General features: G+C 49.9%; 1 protein-coding gene across 1 annotated transcript in view; it reads left to right on the top strand.

Annotated features, from left to right (window-relative positions):
- The window catches only part of LOC132832876 (dynein axonemal heavy chain 6-like), a 670,564-nt gene that overhangs the window by 598,365 nt on the left and 45,795 nt on the right, over positions 1-26,404 (top strand). Inside the window, exons 76-78 of the mRNA XM_060851082.1 lie at positions 3,100-3,218; positions 7,197-7,353; positions 9,573-9,783. Of these exons, the coding sequence (XP_060707065.1) occupies positions 3,100-3,218; positions 7,197-7,353; positions 9,573-9,783 (487 nt within the window). The remainder of the gene's footprint in view (positions 1-3,099; positions 3,219-7,196; positions 7,354-9,572; positions 9,784-26,404) is intronic.

Raw genomic sequence — 26,404 nt, 5'->3', positions numbered from 1 at the left:
CAGACGGGGAGACGGGCAGTGTTATACCCACAGTCTGTGACAGACGGGGTGACGGACAGTGTTATACCCACAGTCTGTGACAGACGGGGAGACGGGCAGTGCTATACCCACACTCTGTGACTGACGGGGAGACGGGCAGTGTTATACCCACAGTCTGTGACAGGCGGGGAGACTGGCAGTGTTATACCCACAGTCTGTGACAGACGGGGAGACGGGCAGTGTTATACCCACAGTCTGTGACAGACGGGGAGACGGGCAGTGTTATACCCACAGTCTGTGACAGACGGGGAGACGGGCAGTGGTATACCCACAGTATGTGACGGACGGGGAGACGGGCAGTGTTATACCCACTGTCCGTGACAGACGAGGAGACGGGCAGTGTTATACCCACAGTCTGTGACATACGGGGAGACGGGCAGTGTTATACCCACAGTCTGTGACAGACGTGGAGACGGGCAGTGTTATACCCACAGTCTGTGACATACGGGGAGACTGTCAGTGTTATACCCACAGTCTGTGACAGACGTGGAGACGGGCAGTGTTATACCCACAGTCTGTGACAGGCGGGGAGACGGGCAGTGTTATATCCACAGTCTGTGACAGACGGGAAGACGGGCAGTGTTATACCCACAGTCTGTGACTGACGGGGAGACGGGCAGTGTTATACCCACTGTCTGTGACAGACGGGGTGACCGGCAGTGTTATAACCACAGTCTGTGACAGACGGGGAGACGGGCAGTGTTATACCCACAGTCTTTGACTGACGGGGAGACGGGCAGTGTTGTACCCCACAGTCTGTGACAGACGGGGAGACGGGCAGTGTTATACCCACAGTCTGTGACAGACGGGGAGACGGGCAGTGGTATACCCACAGTATGTGACGGACGGGGAGACGGGCAGTGTTATACCCACTGTCCGTGACAGACGAGGAGACGGGCAGTGTTATACCCACAGTCTGTGACATACGGGGAGACGGGCAGTGTTATACCCACAGTCTGTGACAGACGGGGAGACATGCAGTGTTATACCCACAGTCTGTGACAGACGGGGAGACGGGCAGTGTTATACCCACAGTCTGTGACAGACGGGGACACGGCCAGTGTTATACCCACAGTCTGTGACAGGGGGGGAGACGGGCAGTGTTATAACCACAGTCTGTGACAGACGGGAAGACGGGCAGTGTTATACCCACAGTCTGTGACTGACGGGGAGACGGGCAGTGTTATACCCACTGTCTGTGACAGACGGGGTGACCGGCAGTGTTATAACCACAGTCTGTGACAGACGGGGAGACGGGCAGTGTTATACCCACAGTCTTTGACTGACGGGGAGACGGGCAGTGTTGTACCCCACAGTCTGTGACAGACGGGGAAGGGGGCAGTGTTATACCCACAGTCTGTGACAGACGGGGAGACGGGCAGTGTTATACCCACAGTCGGTGACAGACGGGGTGACGGGCAGTGTTATACCCACAGTCTGTGACAGACTGGGAGACGGGCAGTGTTATACCCACAGTCTGTGACAGACTGGGAGATGGGCAGCGTTATACCCACAGTCTGTGACAGACGGGGTGACGGACAGTGTTATACCCACAGTCTGTGACAGACGGGGATACGGGCAGTGTTATACCCACTGTCTGTGACAGATGGGGAGACGGGCATTGTTATACCCACAGTCTGTGACAGACGGGGATACTGGCAGTGTTATACCCACAGTCTGTGACAGACGGGGAGACGGGCAGTGTTATACCCACACTCTGTGACTGACGGGGAGACGGGCAGTGTTATACCCACAGTCTGTGACAGACGGGGATACGGGCAGTGTTATACCCACAGTCTGTGACAGGCGGGGAGACGGGCAGTGTTATACCCACAGTCTGTTACAGACGGGGATACGGGCAGTGTTATACCCACAGTCTGTGACAGGCGGGGAGACGGGCAGTGTTATACCCACAGTCTGTTACAGACGGGGAGACGGGCAGTGTTATACCCACAATCTGTGACAGACGGGGAGACGGGCAGTGTTATACCCACAGTCTGTGACAGGCGGGGAGACGGGCAGTGTTATACCCACTGTCTGTGACAGACGGGGAGACGGGCAGTGTTATACCCACAGTCTGTGACAGACGGGGAGACGGGCAGTGTTATACCCACTGTCTGTGACAGACGGGGAGACGGGCAGTGTTATACCCACAGTCTGTGAGAGACGGGGAGACGGGCAGTGTTATACCCACTGTCTGTGACAGACGGGGAGACGTGCAGTGTTATACCCACAGTCTGGGACAGAAGGGGAGACGGGCAGTGTTATACCCACTGTCTGTGACAGACTGGGAGACGGGCAGTGTTATACCCACAGTCTGTGACAGACGGGGAGACGGGCAGTGGTATACCCACAGTCTGTGACAGGCGGGGAGACGGGCAGTGTTATACCCACAGTCTGTGACAGACGGGGAGACGGGCAGTGTTATACCCACAGTCTGTGACAGACTGGGGGACGGGCAGTGTTATACCCACAGTCTGTGACAGACGGGGAGACGGGCAGTGTTATACCCACAGTCTGTGACAGGCGGGGAGATGGGCAGTGTTATACCCACAGTCTGTGACAGGCGGGGAGACGGGCAGTGGTATACCCACAGTCTGTGACAGGCGGGGAGACGGGCAGTGGTATACCCACAGTCTGTGACAGCCGGGGAGACGGGCAGTGGTATACCCCGCTGAGAATGGGTGTGAGAACCCGGAATAGGTGTGAGAGTTGGAAAAATGAGTGGGAGCTGGGAATGGCAGTGGGAGCTGGGATTGCGAATAAGAGCTGGAAATGGGAGTGGGAGCTGGGAATGGCAGCGGAGCTGGGATTGGAATGGGGGGCTGGGAATTGCAGTGGGACCTGGGATTGGCAGTGGAAGCTGGAATTGGTAGTCGCAGCTGGGAATGGCAGTGGGAGCTGGAATTGGTAGTCGCAGCTGGGAATGGCAGTGGGAGCTGGGATTGGGAGTCGCAGCTGGGAATGGCAGTGGGAGTGGCTCCTGTTTTTCCTGGGATCGAGCTCCTGACTCTGTGGAACAGACTCGGTGTGATGTGTCCTGTTTCCCATCCTGTGTAGGTTTTCCCCACGTCAGCAGGGAGTTGGATCCTGATCAGCATCAGTTCGAGGAGCACAGGCAGCTGCTGGATTCCACCTTCCCTTGGGAAAACCTGACCTCATTCCAGGCTCTCATTTTGGTGAGTTGTTTGCCTGAATTCAGATGCGGAATACAACAGAACGCCCGGGATGAAATCTCCCTGAACGCTGGTGGGCATCACAGGAGCTGGGAAGGTATCTATTCGCATTGGAGAATCCAGAACCACTCCCCTTATAACTGAGCGTTACTCAACACAACAATCCATCCAGAGGGAGCGTCACATATAACTGGAACTGCTAACTCTGCCTCTCTCCCTGTCTCCCTCTCTCTCGAATCCAAGATGGAGGATGGGAAAAATTTCTGGCTGTCAGAGCTGCTCCTTTTTCTGAGGTATTTTAGGTGTTGGAGGTGATTTCCTCGAATTCCAGAAGCAGCAATTCCTGTTTTATATGGTGTCGCATTGCTTTGGAACCTTGGGAAAAAAAAGTCAAAACAACAGCAGTTTTAAAAGGGAGAAGAGCCGACAAAGGAAGCACATGGTGAGGTCATTGCAGGGGAGGGAGAGAGAGAGAGAGGGAGGGAGCGAGGGAGAAAGAGAGAGAACCTGCACAGTTACCGCGTTTGCTGTTTGAATTCATGTATCGTTCGACATCGGAGTACATCTGGGAAAATTAACAAACAGTGAAATTCACAGCTAAATCTTGGAGGAACTGTTGGGTGAAGTTCACAGCACAGAATCAGATAAGTTGTGTTATGTCTGTCCAAGAGAGAGGCTGCAGTAGTGAGTATAGTGGATTCTTTCTTGATTATATGTTTTTGGAAATAAGTCTCTTGATTAAACTTTAAACATAAGCCATAGCTATTAATTTAACCTGGGACAGTGTTTTATAGAGTAATAAGACGGTGTTATTTTCTGGGTCTGTAGATTGTGAAGGAGCAAAAATGGCCTTTGCAATGATGTGTACTTCTTGTCAGATGTGAGTGTTTAAAAGAGAGTTTAAGGGTTACTGCGGATTATATCTGCCATAAATGCTGTTGGATGCGAATCTTATCAGATCGAGTTCTGGTCTACTGCAGTGTGTTGTGTGGCCCTTTTGAATAGTGTCTTAAATAGTGTGCGTTGGAGTGGTTGCTTTCGTAGTTCAGGACTTGGTCTGTGTGTGTGGCTTTCCTGTATACCTTTGTGGTGAATTCTCCGTTCTGTGTACACTGCAGTACACCAGAACTGCAAAAAGAGGAAGAAGAACAATGTATTCACCAAAAACGGATACCCGCGCAATTTCATCAACAGATGCCTAAGGGAAAGACAACGGAACGAGGACATGCCACAACCCAAAGGACTAGCCACGTTACCATACATCAGGAGCATTTCCGAACTGACAGCCAGACTACTGCGACCACTAGGACTCATAACAGCACACAAACCAACAGCCACTCTCAGACAACAACTCACCAGGACAAAGGACCCGATACCCAGCATGAGCAAACCCAATGTAGTGTACAAAATCCCATGCAAGGACTGCACAAAACACTACACAGGACAAACAGGAAGACAGCTAACAATCCGCATCCATGAACACCAACTAACCATGAAACGGCACGACCAGCTATCCCTAGTAGCCACACACGCAGATGACAAGCAACATGAATTCGACTGGGACAACACTACTATTATAGGACAAGCCAAACAGAACAGCCAGGGAATTCCTAGAGGCATGGCACTCATCCACAGATTCAATCAATAAGCACATCGACCTGGACCCAATATACCGGCCACTGCAGCGGACAGCTGGAACTGACAACCGGAAGCGGCAGATTCAAACCACTACAAATGCCGGAGGAAAGATCACAGAAGCACTTCACAGGAGGCTCCCAAGCACTGAGGATGTCACCTAGACAGGGGACGAAACGTCTGCAACACAAATTCCCAGCTCAGCGAACAGAACCACAACAACGAGCACCCGAGCTACAAATCTTCTCCCAAACTTTGAAGAGAAAGTATATTCCTGTCAGGGTGAAAGGGAAGGCTGGTAGGTATAGGGAATGCTGGATGACCAAAGAAATTGAGGGTTTGGTTAAGAAAAAGAAGGAAGCATATGTCAGATATAGACAGGATAGATCGAGTGAATCCTTAGAAGAGTATAAAGAAAGTAGGAGTATACTTAAGAGGGAAATCAGGAGGGCAAAACAGGGACATGAGATAGCTTTGGCAAATAGAATTAAGGAGAATCCAGAGGGTTTTTACAAATATAATAAGGACAAAAGGCTAACTAGGGAGAGAATAGGGCCCCTCAAAGATCAACAAGGCAGCATTTGTGTGGAGCCACAGAAATTGGGGGAGATACTAAACGAGTATTTTGCATCAGTATTTACTGAGGAAAAGGATATGGAAGATTTAGACTGTAGGGAAATAGATGGTGACATCTTGCAAAATGTCCAGATTACAGAGGAGGAAGTGCTGGATGTCTTGAAACGGGTAAACGTGGATAAATCCCCAGGACCTGATCAGGTGTACCTGAGAACTCTGTGGGAAGCTAGAGAAGTCATTGCTGGGCCCCTTGCTGAGATATTTGTATCATTGTATACAGGTGAGGTGCTGGAAGACCGGAGGTTGGCAAACATGGTGCCACTGTTTAAGAAGGGCGGTAAGGACAAGCCAGGAAACTATAGAGCAGTGAGCCTGACCTCGGTGGTGGGCAAGTTGTTGGAGGGAACCCTGAGGGACAGGATGTACATGTATTTGGAAAGGCAAGGACTGATTAAGGATTGTCAACATGGCTTTGTGCATGGGAAATCATGTCTCACAAACTTGATTGAGTTTTTTGAAGAAGTAACAAAGAGGATTGACGAGAGCAGAGCAGTAGATGTGATTGATATGGACTTCAGTAAGACGTTCGACAAGGTTCCCCTTGGGAGACTGGTTAGCAAGGTTAGATCTCATGGAATACAGGGAGAACTCGCCATTTGGATACAGAACTGGCTCAAAGGTAGAAGACAGAGGGTGGTGGTGGAGGGTTGTTTTTGAGACTGGGGGCCTGTGACCAGTGGAGTGCCACAAGGATCGGTGCTGGGTTCTCTACTTTTTGTCATTTACATAAATGATTTGGATGTGAGCATAAGGGGTATAGTTAGTAAGTTTGCAGGTGACACCAAAGTTGGAGGTGTAGTGGACAGCGAAGAGGGTTACCTCAGATTACAACAGGATCTGGACCAGATGGGCCAATGGGCTGAGAAGTGGCAGATGGAGTTTAATTCAGATAAATGTGAGGTGCTGCATTTTGGGAAAGCAAATCTTAGCAGGATTTATAAACAAAATGATAAGGTCCTAGGGAGTGTTGCTGAACAAAGTGACTTTGGAGTGCAGGTTCATAGCTCCTTGAAAGTGGGGTCACAGGTAGATAGGATAGTGAAGAAGGCGTTTGGTATGCTTTCCTTTATTGGTCAGAGTATTGAGTACAGGAGTTGGGAGGTCATGTTGCGGCTGTACAGGACATTGGTTAGGCCATTGTTGGAATATTGTGTGCAATTCTGGTCTCCTTCCTATCGGAAAGATGTTGTGAAACTTGAAAGGGTTCAGAAAAGATTTACAAGGATGTTGCCAGGGTTGGAGGGTTTGAGCTACAGAGAGAGGCTGAACAGGCTGGGGCTGTTTTCCCTGGAGCATCAGAGGCTGAGGGGTGACCTTATAGAGGTTTACAAAATTATGAGGGGCATGGATAGGATAAATAGGCAAAGTCTTTTCCCTGAGGTCAGGGAGTCCAGAACTAGAGGGCATAGGTTTAGTGTGAGAGGGGAAAGAAATAAAAGAGACCTAAGGGGCAACTTTTTCACTCAGAGGGTGGTACGTGTATGGAATGAGCTGCCAGAGGATGTGGTGGAGGCTGGTACAATTGCAACATTTAAGAGACATTTGGATGGGTATATGAATTGGAAGGGTTTGGAGGGATATGGGCCGGGTGCTGGCAGGTGGGATTAGATTGGGTTGGGATATCTGGTCGGTATGGACGGGTTGGGCCGAAGGGTTTCTGTGCTGCACATCTCTATGACTCTGACCATCGCAATCTCCTGTTTTGCCTAGATAAAGATCCTGAGGCCTGAGTGTTTGATCGCCGCAGTGAGAGAATTTATTGCAGAGAAACTGGGTCCAGAATTTCTACCGAGCCCCTCCGTCAATCTCTGGGACGCATTCGATGAGACAGATGCCTCAACGCCACTGATATTTCTCCTGTCGCCGGGTGAGGGAATCCAGATTCATCTCAAAAATATCACGTTGATAACGAATGTGATTGAATGGGCGTGGCTATGACAGCGAGACAAGGCAGAAGGATAAACAAGAGGAGGAGAAATATAAAACTTTCACAACCGACCCTCTGACAGTGCATCACTCCCTCAGTACTGACCCTCTGACAGTGCGGCACTCCCTCAGCACTGACCCTCTGACAGTGCGGCACTCCCTCAGCACTGACCCTCTGACAGTGCGGCACTCCCTCAGCACTGACCCTCTGACAGTGCGGCACTCCCTCAGCACTGACCCTCTGACAGTGCGGCACTCCCTCAGCACTGACCCTCTGACAGTGCGGCATTCCCTCAGCACTGACCCTCTGACAGTGCAGCACTCCCTCAGTACTGACCCTCTGACAGTGCAGCACTCCCTCAGTACTGACCCTCTGACAGTGCAGCACTCCCTCAGTACTGACCCTCTGACAGTGTGGCACTCCCTCAGCACTGACCCTCTGACAGTGCAGCACTCCCTCAATACTGACCCTCTGACAGTGCAGCATTCCCTCAGTACTGACCCTCTGACAGTGCAGCACTCCCTCAATACTGACCCTCTGACAGTGCAGCACTCCCTCAGTACTGACCCTCTGACAATGCAGCACTCCCTCAATACTGACCCTCTGACAGTGCATCACTCCCTCAGCACTGACCCTGTGACAGTGCATCACTCCCTCAGCACTGACTCTCTGACAGTGCAGCACTCCCTCAGCATTGACCCTCCGACACTGCGGCACTCCCTCAGCACTGACCCTCTGACAATGCATCACTCCCTCAGCACTGACTCTCTGACAGTGCAGCACTCCCTCAGCACTGACCCTCCGACACTGCGGCACTCCCTCAGCACTGACCCTCTGACAGTGCGGCAGTCGCTCAGTACTGACCCTCTGACAGTGCAGCACTCCCTCAGTACTGACCCTCTGACAGTGCGGCACTCCCTCAGTACTGACCCTCTGACAGTGCGGCATTCCCTCAGTACTGACCCTCTGACAGTGCGGCACTCCCTCAGTACTGACCCTCTGACAATGCGGCACTCCCTCAGTACTGACCCTCTGACAGTGCAGCACTCCCTCAATACTGACCCTCTGACAGTGCGGCACTCCCTCAGCACTGACCCTCTGACAGTGCAGCACTCCCTCAATACTGATCCTCTGACAGCGCGACACTCCCTGAGTACTGACCCTCTTGAGAGGGAGAGGTGGATGGTACTGACACAGAGAGAGGGGGATGATGTTGATACAGGGAGAGGGGGATGGTGTGGGCTGATACAGGGAGAGGGGGATGGTGCTGATACAGGGAGAGGGGGATGATGTTGATACAGGGAGAGGGAGATGGTGTGGGCTGATACAGGGAGAGGGGGATGGTGCTGATACAGGGAGAGGGAGATGGTGTGGGCTGATACAGGGAGAGGGGGATGGTGTTGATACAGGGACAGGGGGATGGTGCGGGGTGATACAGGGAGAGGGGGATGGTGTTGATACAGGGAGAGGGGGATGGTGTGGGGTGATACAGGGAGAGGGGGATGGTGCTGATACAGGGAGAGGGGGATGGTGCGGGGTGATACAGGGAGAGGGGGATGGTGCTGATACAGGGAGAGGGAGATGGTGCTGATACAGGGAGAGGGGGATGGTATGGGCTGAGACAGGAGGAGGGGGATGGTGTGGGCTGATACAGGGAGAGGGGGATGGTGTGGGCTGATACAGGGAGAGGGGGATGGTGTGGGCTGATACAGGGAGAGGGGGGTGGTGTGGGATGATACAGGGAGAGGGGGATGGTGTGGACTGATACAGGGAGAGGGGGATGGTGTTGATACAGGGAGAGGGGGATGGTGTGGGCTGATACAGGGAGAGGGGGATGGTGCGGGGTGATACAGGGAGAGGGAGATGGTGCTGATACAGGGAGAGGGGGATGGTGCGGGGTGATACAGGGAGAGGGGGATGGTGTTGATACAGGGAGAGGGGGATGGTGTTGATACAGGGAGAGGGAGATGGTGCTGGTACAGGGAGAGGGGGATGGTGTTGATACAGGGAGAGGGAGATGGTGCTGATACAGGGAGAGGGGGATGGTATGGGCTGAGACAGGAGGAGGGGGATGGTGTGGGCTGGTACAGGGAGAGGGGGAAGGTGCTCAGATAGCGAGAGGGGGATGGTGTGATGTGAAGTACTGTGTGTTTCTCCAGGTACTGACCCTGTCACTCAGTTGCTACGCTTTGCCAAGGAATACTACGGCAGTACTGACCACCTGGACATGGTCGCTCTCGGCCGGGGACAGGGCCCGATCGCTGAAGAGCTGATCCACAAGGCACTGGCCCAGAGAGGACGCTGGGTCTTTCTCCAGAACTGCCACCTCGCTGCCTACTTCATGCCAACCTTACAGGCCATTGTCGAATCGTGAGTCTCTCCAGCTGTACCCGCTCACTACAAGGGGCACGATCCTTGGACAGTCCCCTGTATGAGAATGTATTGACAGGGATTGTGTACACATTAGTGAGCTTTACCCTGAGAGAGAATACCATCCCTGAGAGAATACCATCCCTGAGAGAGAATACCATCCCTGAGAGACAGTACCATCCCTGAGAGAGAATACCATCCCTGAGACAGTGTACCATCCCTGAGACAATATACCATCCCTGAGGCAGTATACCATCCTGAGAGAGAATACCATCCTGAGAGAGAATACCATCCCTGAGAGAGAATACCATCCCTGAGAGAACACCATCCCTGAGGCAGTATACCATCCTGAGAGAGAATACCATCCTGAGAGAGAATACCATCCCTGAGAGAGAATACCATCCCTGAGAGAATACCATCTCTGAGAGTGTACCATCCCTGAAAGAATACCATCCCTGAGAGAATACATCCCTGAGAGAGAATACCATCCCTGAGAGTGTACCATCCCTGAGAGAATACCATCCCTGAGAGAATACATCCCTGAGAGAGAATACCATCCCTGAGAGTGTACCATCCCTGAGAGAATACCATCCCTGAGAGAGAATACCATCCCTGAGAGTGTACCATCCCTGAGAGTGTACCATCCCTGTGAGAATACCATCCCTGAGAGTGTACCATCCCTGAGAGGATACCATCCCTGAGAGAGAATACCATCCCTGAGACAGTGTACCATCCCTGAGACAGAATACCATCCTGAGAGAGAATACCGTCCCTGAGAGTGTACCATCCCTGAGAGAGAATACCATCCCTGAGAGAGAATACCATCCCTGAGAGAGAATACCATCCTGAGAGAGAATACCATTTCTGAGTGAGAATATCATCCTGAGAGAGAATACCATCCCTGAGGGAGAATACCATCCCTGAGAGTGTACCATCCCTGAGAGTGTACCATCCCTGAGAGAATACCATCCCTGAGAGAGAATACCGTCACTGAGAGTATACCATCCCTGAGAGAGAATACCATCCCTGAGAGTATACCATCCCTGAGAGACAATACCATCCCTGAGAATATACCATCCCTGTGAGAGAATACCATTCCTGAGGGAGAATACCATCCCTGAGAGTGTACCATCCCTGAGAGAGTGTACCATCCCTGAGAGAATACCATCCCTGAGAGAGAATACTGTCACTGAAAGTGTACCATCCCTGAGAGTATACCATCCCTGAGAGAGTGTACCATCCCTGAGAGAATACCATACCTGAGAGTGAACCATCCCTGAGGATATACCATCCCTGTGAGTGTACCATCCCTGAGAGTGTACTATCCTGAGAGAGAATACCATCCCTAAGAGTGTACCATCCCTGAGAGAATACCATCCTTGAGAATATATCATCCCTGAGAGTATACTATCCTGAGAGAGAATACCACCCCTGAGAGTGTACCATCCCTGAGAGAGTACCATCCCTGAGACTGTACCCTCCAGGGAGAGAATGCCATCCCTGAGAGAGAATACCATCCCTGAGAGAATAGCATCCCTGAGAGTGTACCATCCCTGAGAGAATACCATCTCTGAGAGTGTACCATCCCTGAGAGAATACCATGCCTGAGAGAATACTATCGCTGAGAGAATACCATCACTGAGACAGTATACCATCCTGAGAGAGAATACCATCCCTGAGAGAATACCATCCCTGAGAGTGTACCATCCCTGAGAGAATACCATCCCTATGAGAGAATACCATCCCTGAGAGAATACCATCCCTGAGAGAATACCATCTCTGAGAGTGTACCATCCCTGAGAGAATACCATGCCTGAGAGAATACTATCGCTGAGAGAATACCATCACTGAGACAGTATACCATCCCTGTGAGAGAATACCATCCCTGAGAGAATACCATCCCTGAGAGAGAATACTGTCACTGAGAGTGTACCATCCCTGAGAGTATACCATCCCTGAGAGACAATACAATCCCTCAGAATATACCATCCCTGAGAGTGTACCATCCCTGAGAGAGAATACCATCCATGAGTATGTACCATCCTGAGAGAGAATACCATCCCTTAGGGAGAATACCATCCCTGAGAGAATACCATCCCTGAGAGTTTACCATCCCTGAGAGACAATACCATCCCTGAGAGAGAATACCATCTGAGAGAGAATACCATCCCTGAGACAGTGTACCATCCCTGAGACAGTGTACCATCCCTGAGACAATATACCATCCCTGAGGCAGTATACCATCCTGAGAGAGAATACCATCCTGAGAGAGAATACCATCCCTGAGAGAGAATACCATCTCTGAAAGTGTACCATCCCTGAAAGAATACCATCCCTGAGAGAATACATCCCTGAGAGAGAATACCATCCCTGAGAGTGTACCATCCCTGAGAGTGTACCATCCCTGAGAGAGTACCATCCCTGAGAGAGTGTACCATCCCTGAGACAGTATACCATCCTGAGAGAGAATACCGTCCCTGAGAGTGTACCATCCCTGAGAGAATACCATCCCTGAGAGAGAATACCATCCCTGAGACAGTGTACCATCCCTGAGACAGTATACCATCCTGAGAGAGAATACCGTTCCTGAGAGTGTACCATCCCTGAGAGAGAATACCATCCCTGAGGGAGAATACCATCCCTGAGAGTGTACCATCCCTGAGAGAGTGTACCATCCCTGAGAGAATACCATCCCTGAGAGAGAATACCGTCACTGAGAGTATACCATCCCTGAGAGAGAATACCATCCCTGAGAGTATACCATCCCTGAGAGACAATACCATCCCTGAGAATATACCATCCCTGTGAGAGAATACCATCCCTGAGGGAGAATACCATCCCTGAGAGTGTACCATCCCTGAGAGAGTGTACCATCCCTGAGAGAATACCATCCCTGAGAGAGAATACTGTCACTGAGAGTATACCATCCCTGAGAGACAATACCATCCCTGAGAATATACCATCCCTGAGTGTGTACCATCCTGAGAGAGAATACCATCCTTGAGAGTGTACCATCCCTGAGAATATACCATCCCTGAAACAATATACCATCCCTGAGAGTGTACCATCCCCTAGATTGTACCATCCCTGAGGATATACCATGCCTGAGAGTGTGCCATCCCTGAGAGTGTACCATCCCAGAAAATATACCATCCCCGAGAATGTACCATCCCTGAGAGTGTACCATCCCTGAGAATGTACGATCCCTGAGAGAATACCATCCCTGAGAGTGTACCATCCCAGAAAATATACCATCCCCGAGAATGTACCATCCCTGAGAGTGTACCATCCCTGAGAATGTACGATCCCTGAGAGAATACCATACCTGAGAGTGAACCATCCCTGAGGATATACCATCCCTGTGAGTGTACCATCCCTGAGAGTGTACTATCCTGAGAGAGAATACCATCCCTGAGAGTGTACCATCCCTGAGAGAATACCATCCTTGAGAATATATCATCCCTGAGAGTATACTATCCTGAGAGAGAATACCACCCCTGAGAGTGTACCATCCCTGAGAGAGTACCATCCCTGAGACTGTACCCTCCAGGGAGAGAATGCCATCCCTGAGAGAGAATACCATCCCTGAGAGAATACCATCCCTGAGAGTGTACCATCCATGAGAGAATACCATCCCTGTGAGAGAATACCATCCCTGAGAGAATACCATCCCTGAGAGAATACCATCTCTGAGAGTGTACCATCCCTGAGAGAATACCATGCCTGAGAGAATACTATCGCTGAGAGAATACCATCACTGAGACAGTATACCATCCTGAGAGAGAATACGATCCCTGAGAGAATACCATCCCTGAGAGTGTACCATCCCTGAGAGAATACCATCCCTATGAGAGAATACCATCCCTGAGAGAATACCATCCCTGAGAGAATACCATCTCTGAGAGTGTACCATCCCTGAGAGAATACCATGCCTGAGAGAATACTATCGCTGAGAGAATACCATCACTGAGACAGTATACCATCCCTGTGAGAGAATACCATCCCTGAGAGAATACCATCCCTGAGAGAATACCATCTCTGAGAGTGTACCATCCCTGAGAGAGTACCATCCCTGAGACTGTACCCTCCAGGGAGAGAATGCCATCCCTGAGAGAGAATACCATCCCTGAGAGAATACCATCCCTGAGAGTGTACCATCCCTGAGAGAATACCATCCCTGTGAGAGAATACCATCCCTGAGAGAATACCATCCCTGAGGGTGTACCATCCCTGAGAGAATACCATCCCTGTGAGAGAATACCATCCCTGAGAGAATACCATCCCTGAGAGAATACCATCCCTGAGAGTGTACCATCCCTGAGAGAATACCATCCCTGTGAGAGAATACCATCCCTGAGAGAATACCATCTCTGAGAGTGTACCATCCCTGAGTGTGTACCATCCTGAGAGAGAATACCATCCTTGAGAGTGTACCATCCCTGAGAATATACCATCCCTGAAACAATATACCATCCCTGAGAGTGTACCATCCCCTAGATTGTACCATCCCTGAGGATATACCATGCCTGAGAGTGTGCCATCCCTGAGAGTGTACCATCCCAGAAAATATACCATCCCCGAGAATGTACCATCCCTGAGAGTGTACCATCCCTGAGAATGTACGATCCCTGAGAGAATACCATCCCTGAGAGTGTACCATCCCAGAAAATATACCATCCCCGAGAATGTACCATCCCTGAGAGTGTACCATCCCTGAGAATGTACGATCCCTGAGAGAATACCATACCTGAGAGTGAACCATCCCTGAGGATATACCATCCCTGTGAGTGTACCATCCCTGAGAGTGTACTATCCTGAGAGAGAATACCATCCCTGAGAGTGTACCATCCCTGAGAGAATACCATCCTTGAGAATATATCATCCCTGAGAGTATACTATCCTGAGAGAGAATACCACCCCTGAGAGTGTACCATCCCTGAGAGAGTACCATCCCTGAGACTGTACCCTCCAGGGAGAGAATGCCATCCCTGAGAGAGAATACCATCCCTGAGAGAATACCATCCCTGAGAGTGTACCATCCATGAGAGAATACCATCCCTGTGAGAGAATACCATCCCTGAGAGAATACCATCCCTGAGAGAATACCATCTCTGAGAGTGTACCATCCCTGAGAGAATACCATGCCTGAGAGAATACTATCGCTGAGAGAATACCATCACTGAGACAGTATACCATCCTGAGAGAGAATACCATCCCTGAGAGAATACCATCCCTGAGAGTGTACCATCCCTGAGAGAATACCATCCCTATGAGAGAATACCATCCCTGAGAGAATACCATCCCTGAGAGAATACCATCTCTGAGAGTGTACCATCCCTGAGAGAATACCATGCCTGAGAGAATACTATCGCTGAGAGAATACCATCACTGAGACAGTATACCATCCCTGTGAGAGAATACCATCCCTGAGAGAATACCATCCCTGAGAGAATACCATCTCTGAGAGTGTACCATCCCTGAGAGAGTACCATCCCTGAGACTGTACCCTCCAGGGAGAGAATGCCATCCCTGAGAGAGAATACCATCCCTGAGAGAATACCATCCCTGAGAGTGTACCATCCCTGAGAGAATACCATCCCTGTGAGAGAATACCATCCCTGAGAGAATACCATCCCTGAGGGTGTACCATCCCTGAGAGAATACCATCCCTGTGAGAGAATACCATCCCTGAGAGAATACCATCCCTGAGAGTGTACCATCCCTGAGAGAATACCATCCCTGTGAGAGAATACCATCCCTGAGAGAATACCATCCCTGAGAGAATACCATCTCTGAGAGTGTACCATCCCTGAGAGAATACCATGCCTGAGAGAATACTATCGCTGAGAGAATACCATCACTGAGACAGTATACCATCCTGAGAGAGAATACCATCCCTGAGACAGTATACCATCCTGAGAGAGAATACCATCCCTGAGACAGTATAACATCCCTGAGAGAGAATACCATCCCGAGAGAGAATACCATCCCTGAGAGAATACCATCCCTGAGTGTGTACCATCCCTGAGACAGTATGCCATCCCTGAGGCAGTATACCATCCTGGGAGATAATCCCATCCCTGGGAGAATACCTTCCTGAGAGAGAATACCATCCCTGGGAGAATACCATCCTGAGGCAGTATACCATCCCTGAGAGAATACCATCCCTGAGAGAGAATACCATCCCTGAGAGTATACCATCCGTGAGAGACAATACCATCCCTGAGAATATACCATCCCTGTGAGAGAATACCATCCCTGAGGGAGAATACCATCCCTGAGAGTGTACCATCCCTGAGAGAGTGTACCATCCCTGAGAGAATACCATCCCTGAGAGAGAATACTGTCACTGAGAGTATACCATCCCTGAGAGACAATACCATCCCTGAGAATATACCATCCCTGAGTGTGTACCATCCTGAGAGAGAATACCATCCTTGAGAGTGTACCATCCCTGAGAATATACCATCCCTGAAACAATATACCATCCCTGAGAGTGTACCATCCCCTAGATTGTATCATCCCTGAGGATATACCATGCCTGAGAGTGTGCCATCCCTGAGAGTGTACCATCCCAGAAAATATACCATCCCCGAGAATGTACCATCCCTGAGAGTGTACCATCCCTGAGAATGTACGATCCCTGAGAGAATACCATCCCTGAGAGTGTACCATCCCAGAAAATATACCATCCCCGAGAATGTACCATCCCTGAGAGTGTACCATCCCTGAGAATGTACGATCCCTGAGAGAATACCATCCCTGAGAGTGTACCATCCCTGAGAGTGTACCATCCCTGAGAGAGAATACCATACCTGAGAGTGAACCATCCCTGAGGATATACCATCCCTGTGAGTGTACCATCCCTGAGAGTGTACTATCCTGAGAGAGAATACCATCCCTGAGAGAATACCATCCCTGAGAGAATACCATCTCTGAGAGTGTACCATCCCTGAAAGAATACCATGCCTGAGAGAATACTATCGCTGAGAGAATACCATCACTGAGACAGTATACCATCCCTGTGAGAGAATACCATCCCTGAGAGAATACCATCCCTGAGAGAATACCATCTCTGAGAGTGTACCATCCCTGACAGAGTACCGTCCCTGAGACTGTACCCTCCAGGGAGAGAATGCCATCCCTGAGAGAGAATACCATCCCTGAGAGAATACCATCCCTGAGAGTGTACCATCCCTGAGAGAATACCATCCCTGTGAGAGAATACCATCCCTGAGAGAATACCGTCCCTGAGAGTGTACCATCCCTGAGAGAATACCATCCCTGTGAGAGAATACCATCCCTGAGAGAATACCATCCCTGAGAGAATACCATCTCTGAGAGTGTACCATCCCTGAGAGAATACCATGCCTGAGAGAATACTATCGCTGAGAGAATACCATCACTGAGACAGCATACCATCCTGAGAGAGAATACCATCCCTGAGACAGTATACCATCCTGAGAGAGAATACCATCCCTGAGACAGTATAACATCCCTGAGAGAGAATACCATCCCGAGAGAGAATACCATCCCTGAGAGAATACCATCCCTGAGTGTGTACCATCCCTGAGACAGTATGCCATCCCTGAGGCAGTATACCATCCTGAGAGAGAATACCATCCCTGGGAGAATACCTTCCTGAGAGAGAATACCATCCCTGAGAGAATACCATCCCTAGGCAGTATACCATCCTTGAGACAACATACCATTCCTGAGGCAGTATACCATCCTGAGAGAGAATACCATCCCTGAGACAGTATACCATCCTGAGAGAGAATACCATCCTGAGAGAGAATACCATCCCTGAGAGAGAATACCATCCCGAGAGAGAATACCATCCCTGAGAGAATACCAGCCCTGAGTGTGTACCATCCCTGAGACAGTATGCCATCCCTGAGGCAGTATACCATCCTGGGAGATAATCCCATCCCTGGGAGAATACCTTCCTGAGAGAGAATACCATCCCTGGGAGAATACCATCCTGAGGCAGTATACCATCCCTGAGAGAATACCATCCCTGAGAGAATACCATCCCTGAGAGTGTACCATCCCTGAGAGAGTGTACCATCCCTGAGAGAATACCATCCCTGAGAGAGAATACCGTCACTGAGAGTATACCATCCCTGAGAGAGAATACCTTCCTGAGAGTATACCATCCCTGAGAGACAATACCATCCCTGAGAATATACCATCCCTGTGAGAGAATACCATCCCTGAGGGAGAATACCATCCCTGAGAATGTACCATCCCTGAGAGAGTGTACCATCCCTGAGAGAATACCATCCCTGAGAGTGTACCATCCCTGAGAAACAATACCATCCCTGAGAGTGTACCATCCCTGAGAGTATACCATCCCTGAGACTGTACTCTCCAGAGAGAGAATGCCATCCCTGAGAGAGAATACCATCCCTGAGAGTGTACCATCCTGAGAGAGAATAGCATCCCTGAGAGAGAATACCGTCCCTGGGAGAATACCATCCCTGAGAGTGTACCATCCCTGAAAGAATAACATCCCTGAGAGTGTACCATCCCTGAGAGAGAATACCATCCCTGAGAGTGTACTATCCTGGGAGAGAATACCATCCCTAAGTGTGTACCATCCCTGAGAGTGTATCATCCCTGAGAGTGTACCCTCCAGGGAGAGAATGCCATCCCTGAGAGAGAATACCATCCCTGAGAGAATACCATCCCTGAGAGTGTACCATCCCTGAGAGAATACCATCCCTGTGAGAGAATACCATCCCTGAGAGAATACCATCCCTGAGAGAATACCATCTCTGAGAGTGTACCATCCCTGAGAGAATACCATGCCTGAGAGAATACTATCGCTGAGAGAATACCATCACTGAGACAGTATACCATCCCTGTGAGAGAATACCATCCCTGAGAGAATACCATCCCTGAGAGTGTACCATCCCTGAGAGAATACCATCTCTGAGAGTGTACCATCCCTGAGAGAATACCATGCCTGAGAGAATACTATCGCTGAGAGAATACCATCACTGAGACAGTATACCATCCTGAGAGAGAATACCATCCCTGAGAGAATACCATCCCTGAGAGTGTACCATCCCTGAGAGAATACCATCCCTGTGAGAGAATACCATCCCTGAGAGAATACCATCCCTGAGAGAATACCATCTCTGAGAGTGTACCATCCCTGAGAGAATACCATGCCTGAGAGAATACTATCGCTGAGAGAATACCATCACTGAGACAGTATACCATCCCTGTGAGAGAATACCATCCCTGAGAGAATACCATCTCTGAGAGTGTACCATCCCTGAGAGAGTACCATCCCTGAGACTGTACCCTCCAGGGAGAGAATGCCATCCCTGAGAGAGAATACCATCCCTGAGAGAATACCATCCCTGAGAGTGTACCATCCCTGAGAGAATACCATCCCTGTGAGAGAATACCATCCCTGAGAGAATACCATCTCTGAGAGTGTACCATCCCTGAGAGAATACCATGCCTGAGAGAATACTATCGCTGAGAGAATACCATCACTGAGACAGTATACCATCCTGAGAGAGAATACCATCCCTGAGACAGTATACCATCCTGAGAGAGAATACCATCCCTGAGACAGTATAACATCCCTGAGAGAGAATACCATCCCGAGAGAGAATACCATCCCTGAGAGAATACCATCCCTGAGTGTGTACCATCCCTGAGACAGTATGCCATCCCTGAGGCAGTATACCATCCTGAGAGAGAATACCATCCCTGGGAGAATACCTTCCTGAGAGAGAATACCATCCCTGAGAGAATACCATCCCTAGGCAGTATACAATCCTTGAGACAACATACCATTCCTGAGGCAGTATACCATCCTGAGAGAGAATACCATCCCTGAGACAGTATACCATCCTGAGAGAGAATACCATCCCTGAGAGAGAATACCATCCCGAGAGAGAATACCATCCCTGAGAGAATACCAGCCCTGAGTGCGTACCATCCCTGAGACAGTATGCCATCCCTGAGGCAGTATACCATCCTGGGAGATAATCCCATCCCTGGGAGAATACCTTCCTGAGAGAGAATACCATCCCTGGGAGAATACCATCCTGAGGCAGTATACCATCCCTGAGAGAATACCATCCCTGAGAGAATACCATCCTGAGAGAGAATACCATCCCTGAAAGAATACCATCCCTGAGAGAGAATACCATCCCTGAGACAGTATACCATCCTGGGAGATAATCCCATCCCTGAGAGAGAATACCATCCCTGTGAGAGAATACCATCCCTGAGAGACAATACCATCCCTGAGGCAGTATACCAGCCCTGAGGCAGTATACCAGCCTTTACGAGCCAGAGGATTGAAAACTAACAATATTTGGCCAAATGAACATTCTGAGGGAGATGATAAATTTGAGGATATGCTTACAGCTGATATCAAAAAAGCCAGAGCTTTTTTAAACATATCAAAAGGAAGTTTGAAGCCAAACTGATATTCAGCCCCTTAGTGAGTGATCCTGGTGAAATAATAATGGGCAGCACAGTAACTCAGTGGTTAACACAGTGCCTGGGACCTGGGTTCGATCCCTCCCTCAGGCAACTGTCTGTGTGGAGATTGCACATTCTCCCTGTGTCTGCGCGGGTGTCCTCCAGGTGCTCCAGTTTCCTCCCACAGCCCAAACATATGCAGGCAGGGTGGATTAGCCATGTGAAATTACCCATAGTGCTCAGGGATGTGGAGGCTCGGTGGATTAGCCATGTGAAATTACCCATAGTGCTCAGGGATGTGGAGGCTCGGTGGATTAGCCATGTGAAATTACCCATAGTGCTCAGGGATGTGGAGGCTCGGTGGATTAGCCATGTGAAATTACCCATAGTGCTCAGGGATGTGGAGGCTCGGTGGATTGGCCATGTGAAATTACCCATAGTGCTCAGGGATGTGGAGGCTCGGTGGATTGGCCATGTGAAATTACCCATAGTGCTCAGGGATGTGGAGGCTCGGTGGATTGGCCATGTGAAATTACCCATAGTGCTCAGGGATGTGGAGGCTCGGTGGATTGGCCATGTGAAATTACCCATAGTGCTCAGGGGTGTGGAGGCTCGGTGGATTGGCCATGCTAAATTACCCATAGTGCTCAGGGATGTGGAGGCTCGGTGGATTGGCCATGCTAAATTACCCATAGTGCTCAGGGATGTGGAGGCTCGGTGGATTGGCCATGTGAAATTACCCATAGTGCTCAGGGATGTGGAGGCTCGGTGGATTGACCATGTGAAATTACCCATAGTGCTCAGGGATTGGAGGATCGGTCGATTGACCATGTGAAATTACCCATAGTGCTCAGGGATGTGGAGGCTCGGTGGATTGGCCATGTGAAATTACCCATAGTGCTCAGGGATGTGGAGGCTCGGTGGATTGGCCATGCTAAATTACCCATAGTGCTCAGGGATGTGGAGGCTCGGTGGATTGGCCATGCTAAATTACCCATAGTGCTCAGGGGTGTGGAGGCTCGGTGGATTGGCCATGTGAAATTACCCATAGTGCTCAGGGGTGTGGAGGCTCGGTGGATTGGCCATGCTAAATTACCCATAGTGCTCAGGGGTGTGGAGGCTCGGTGGATTGGCCATGTGAAATTACCCATAGTGCTCAGGGATGTGGAGGCTCGTTGGATTGACCATGTGAAATTACCCATAGTGCTCAGGGATGTGGAGGCTCGGTGGATTGGCCATGCTAAATTACCCATAGTGCTCAGGGATGTGGAGGCTCGGTGGATTGGCCATGCTAAATTACCCATAGTGCTCAGGGATGTGGAGGCTCAGTGGATTGGCCATGCTAAATTACCCATAGTGCTCTGGATGGGATGCTCTTAGGAGGGTCAGTGTGAGTTCGATGGACTGAATGGCCTGCTTCCTCACTGTAGGGATTTGACGAACAGAATTTATCAGAAGAATTGACTTCACTTTGTATCAGTCTTCATAGTAATAGATCCAATTGCATCCCACAATTCTGGAACATTGAAGGGATGACAGAACTCCTGGAGGCTCGGTGGATTGGCCATGTGAAAGGAGGTGTGGCAAGTCGAGATAGTGGAGACTGGTCATTGATCTTTCAGGAATCCTTAGACTCTGAAAATAACTCAATTTGTCAATGTAACACTTTATTTACAAAGGGAAGGGGTTAAAAACAAGTTAGTTATCTTAATATCTGTTCTTAGTAAACTATTAACAAAAATATAACAGTAGAGCATTTAGAAATATAAGTCCATAAGACCATTACACATTGGAGGAGAATTTAGGCCATTCAGCCCATCGGGCCAGCTCCGCTGATAAGTTTCTCCCACTTTCTCCCGCAACCTTTGATCCCCTTCATTCTCAAGAACCTCTCTATCTCCCTCTGTGGCAGTGAATTCCACAGATTCCCCACTCTCTGGGTAAAGTTTCTCCTTATCTCCATTCGAAAAGGTCTTCCCTTTACTCTACGGCTGTGCCCTCAGGTCCTAGCCTCTCCTACCCTCCCAACACCCGCTCAGTAAGCTGACCATGCAGAGTCAGCCAGTTGGAATGCAGGGGAAAGTCAGCCTGACACATTCACTCAGATTCTTCGAGGAGGTAACGAGCAGGATAGAGAAAGGGGAAGCAATGTTTGTGATATACTAGGATGTTCAGAAAGCTTTTAGGATCATAGAGTCATAGAGACATACAGCACGGAAACAGACCCTTCGGTCCAACCTGTCCATGCCGACCAGATATCCCAACCCAATCTAGTCCCACCTGCCAGCACCTGGCCCATATCCCTCCAAACCCTTCCTATTCATATACCCACCCAAATGCCTCTTAAATGTTGCAATTGTACCAGCCTCCACCACATCCTCTGGCAGCTCATTCCATACATGTACCACCCTCTGTGTGAAAAGGTTGCCCGTTAGGTTCCCCCTTTTATATCTTTCCTCTCTCACCTTAAACCTATGCCCTCTAGTTCTGGACTCCCCGACCCCAGGGAAAAGGCTTTGCCTATTTCCCCTATCCATGTCCCTCATAATTTTGTAAACCTCTATAAGGTCACCCCTCAGCCTCCAGTGCTCCAGGGAAAACAGCACCAGCCTGTTCAGCCACTCCCTGTAGCTCAAATCCTCCAACCCTGGCAACATCCTTGTAAATTTTTTCTGAACCCTTTCAAATTTCAAACATCTTTCAGCTAGGAAGGAGACCAAAATTACAAGCAATATTCCAAAAATGGCCTAACCAATGTCCTGTACAGCCGCAACATGACCTCCCAACTCCTGTACTCAATACTCTGACCAATAAAGGAAAGCATCCCAAACGCCTTCATCACTCTCCTATCTACCTGCGACTTCACTTTCAAGGAGCTATGAACCTGCACTCCAAGGTCTCTTTGTTCAGCAACACTCCCTAGGACCTTACCATTAAGTGTATAAGTCCTGCTAAGATTCGCTTTCCCAAAATGCAGCACCTCATATTTATCTGAATTAAACTCCATCTGCCATTTCTCAGCCCATTGGCCCATCTGGTCCTGATCCTGTTGTAATCTGAGGTAACCCTCTTCGCTGTCCACTACACCTCCAATTTTGGTGTCATCTGCAAACTTACTAACTGTACCTCTTATGCTCACATCCAAATCATTTATGTAAATGACAAAAAGTAGAGAACCCAGCACCGATCCTTGTGGCACTCCACTGGTCACAGGCCTCCAGTCTGAAAAACAACCCTCCACCACCACCCTCTGTCTTCTACCTTTGAGCCAGTTCTGTATCCAAATGGCTAGTTCTCCCTGTATTCCATGAGATCTAACCTTGCTAACCAGTCTCCATGGGGAATCTTGTCGAACGCCTTTCTGACGTCCTGATGAAGGGCTTTTGCCTGAAACATCGCTTTTCCTGCTCCTCAGATGTTGCCTGACCTGCTGTGCTTTTCCAGCACCACTTTAATTTAGACTCTATACAGATCACATCTACCGCTCTGCCCTCATCAATCCTCTTTGTTACTTCTTCAAAAAACTCAGTCAAGTTCATGAGATGAGGTGTCACACATTCAGGCTCCTTAATTAGAGAAAAGTCCATGGCGTTGGGGGGCATTATGTTGGCATGGGCAGAGGATTGGCTAGATAATAGTTGACAGAGTTGGGGTGAGGAGGTGGGTGGCATTTTCAGGATGGCAGCCTGTGGGTAGTGGAGTGCCACAGGGATCAGTGCTGTTTACAGTAAATACAAGGACCAGGAGAGTGAATGTCGTAATGCTGAGAAAGAGGTGGGAAGGCGAGTGCTGAGAGGGCCTGAAAGGTTCTGCAGAGAGATACAGACAGGTTAAGTGAGCGGGCAAAATACTTCACTGATGGAATACAAGGTTATGCACTTTGGAAGGAAGAATACGAGAGCTGAATATTTTAGGATCTCTACAGTGTGGAAAGGGGCCATTCAGCCCATCACTGACCCTCCGAAAAGTATCCCACCCAGACGCAGCCCTATCCCCCTAACTACCACAGTTAACCTGCCTCTCCGTGGACTGTGGGAGGAAACCAGAGTACCCAGTAGAAACTAGGAGACTGTCCCCACTCGATACAGACACTTACCTGAGGTTGGAATTGACCCCAAGGCCATGGTGCTGGGAGATTAGATTACTTACAGTGTGGAAACAGGCCCTTCGGCCCAACAAGTCCACACTGACCCGCCGAAGCGCAACCCACCCATACCCCTACATTTACCCTGGCCCCTAACACTACGGGCAATTTAGCATGGCCAATTCACCTGACCCACACATCTTTGGACTGTGGGAGGAAACCGGAGCACCCGGAGGAAACCCACACAGACACGGGGAGAACGTGCAAACTCCACACAGACAGTCGCCTGAGGCTGGAATCGAACCCGGGTCTCAGGCGCTGTGAGGCAGCAGTGCTAACCACTGTGCCACCGTGCCGTCCATAACAGGCGGCACGGTGGGTAGTGGAGGCAACAGTGCTAACAGCTGAGCCACCGGTATTCACATGGGGAAGGCATTACAGGAAACTACAGGATAGAGGGATTTGGGAGCCTTTGTCCAAGCTTCATAAAAACCTCACATCCGAGTTCACTGGAACGCCAACGTGACGCTGACCTCGATATCAAACAGACTGAAGGGTAACATTGTGGCAGATTCTGTTCAAACTGTCAAAGGTACCAGCCCGAGCCCAGCGGGCAAAACGAGTGAAGTCAATTGGGCCTGTACCCGTTGGAATATAGAGGTGACCTTAAAAACACAAACATTGACGCTTAAATGATGGTTCGGGAATTTGAGAGGGTGCCTGGAGAGGGGCTTTCCCTCTGTGGGAGAGTCTAGGACCAGAGGACATACTCTCCAAATTATGTTAACATCCCACACCACCAGGTTACCATCCAACAGACAACCACCTGATGAAGGAGCGTCGCTCCGAAAGCTGGTGTTTCCCAATAAACCTGACGGACTACAGCCTGGTGTTGTGGGATTTAAACTTGGTCCACCTCAGTCCAACGCCGGCTCCTCCAGCTCAGAATTATGGTTGGGGATGGCGATATTTGTGGAGTCTTCTCTTCCAGTGAATTGTTTAATTGCCCACCATCATTCCCAACTGGATGTGGCAGGATTGCAGAGCTGAGATCTGATCCGAAATGGTTTAGACCGAGATGAGTAGGAATTTCTTCTTTCAGAAGGGAGTGACTCTGTGGAATTCACAGAGGGCTGTCAAGGGTAGGGTCATAACATTTATTCTGACAAAGTCCCACCTTCACATCGAGGATCCCCTCCATCGTGTTGTGTGGCACGATCACCGTACTCAATGAGACAGACTTCAAACAGACCGAATAACTCAGGACTGGGCATCCATGACACACTGTGGGCCACCAACAATCTGTAACCTCATGGCCCAGCCATATGCCCCACTCAACCATTACCATCCAACCAGGGGATCAACCCCTGGGTCAATGGAGAGTGCAGGAGGGCATGCTGGGAGCAGTACCACGCAGACCTGAAGACGTGGTGTCAACCTGGTGAGGCTACCAAACAGGATTACTTGTGTACCAAACAGGGTGGCATGTACCAAACAGGGTGGCATGTACCAACCAGGGTGGCATGTACCAAACAGGGTGGCATGTACCAACCAGCATAAGCAGCGGGTGATAGACAGAGCTCAGGGATCCCACAACCAACAGAACAGATCGAAGCTCTGCCGTCCTGCCACATCCAGTTGTGAATGACGGTGGACAATGAAACAGCTCACTGGAGGAGGGTCCAGAGATATCCCCCTCCTCAATGATGGCAGAGCCCAGCACATCAGCACAAAAGATAAGGCTGTTAGTATAGAAGTGCTGAGTGGATGATCCATCTCAGTCTCCTGCAGTGGTCCCCAGCCTCACAGAGACTAGTCTTCAGCCAATTCAATTCACTCCACGTGATGTCAAGCAACGGTTGGAGACACAGGATACTGTAAAGGCAATGGGCCCTGACAACATTCCAGCAATGGGACTGAAGCCGTGTGCTCCAGAACTTGCCGGTCCCCGAGCCAAGCTGATCCAGTACAGTTACAGCACTGGCATCTACCTGACAATGTGGACCATTGCCCAGGTATGTCCTGTACATAAAAAGCAGGACAAATCCAACCCAGCCAATTACTGCCCCATCAGTCTCCCCT

This window comes from Hemiscyllium ocellatum, chromosome 3 (assembly GCF_020745735.1).
Source record: "Hemiscyllium ocellatum isolate sHemOce1 chromosome 3, sHemOce1.pat.X.cur, whole genome shotgun sequence".
Taxonomy (NCBI): domain Eukaryota; kingdom Metazoa; phylum Chordata; class Chondrichthyes; order Orectolobiformes; family Hemiscylliidae; genus Hemiscyllium; species Hemiscyllium ocellatum.
This window is presented reverse-complemented; position numbering and strand designations above follow the sequence as displayed.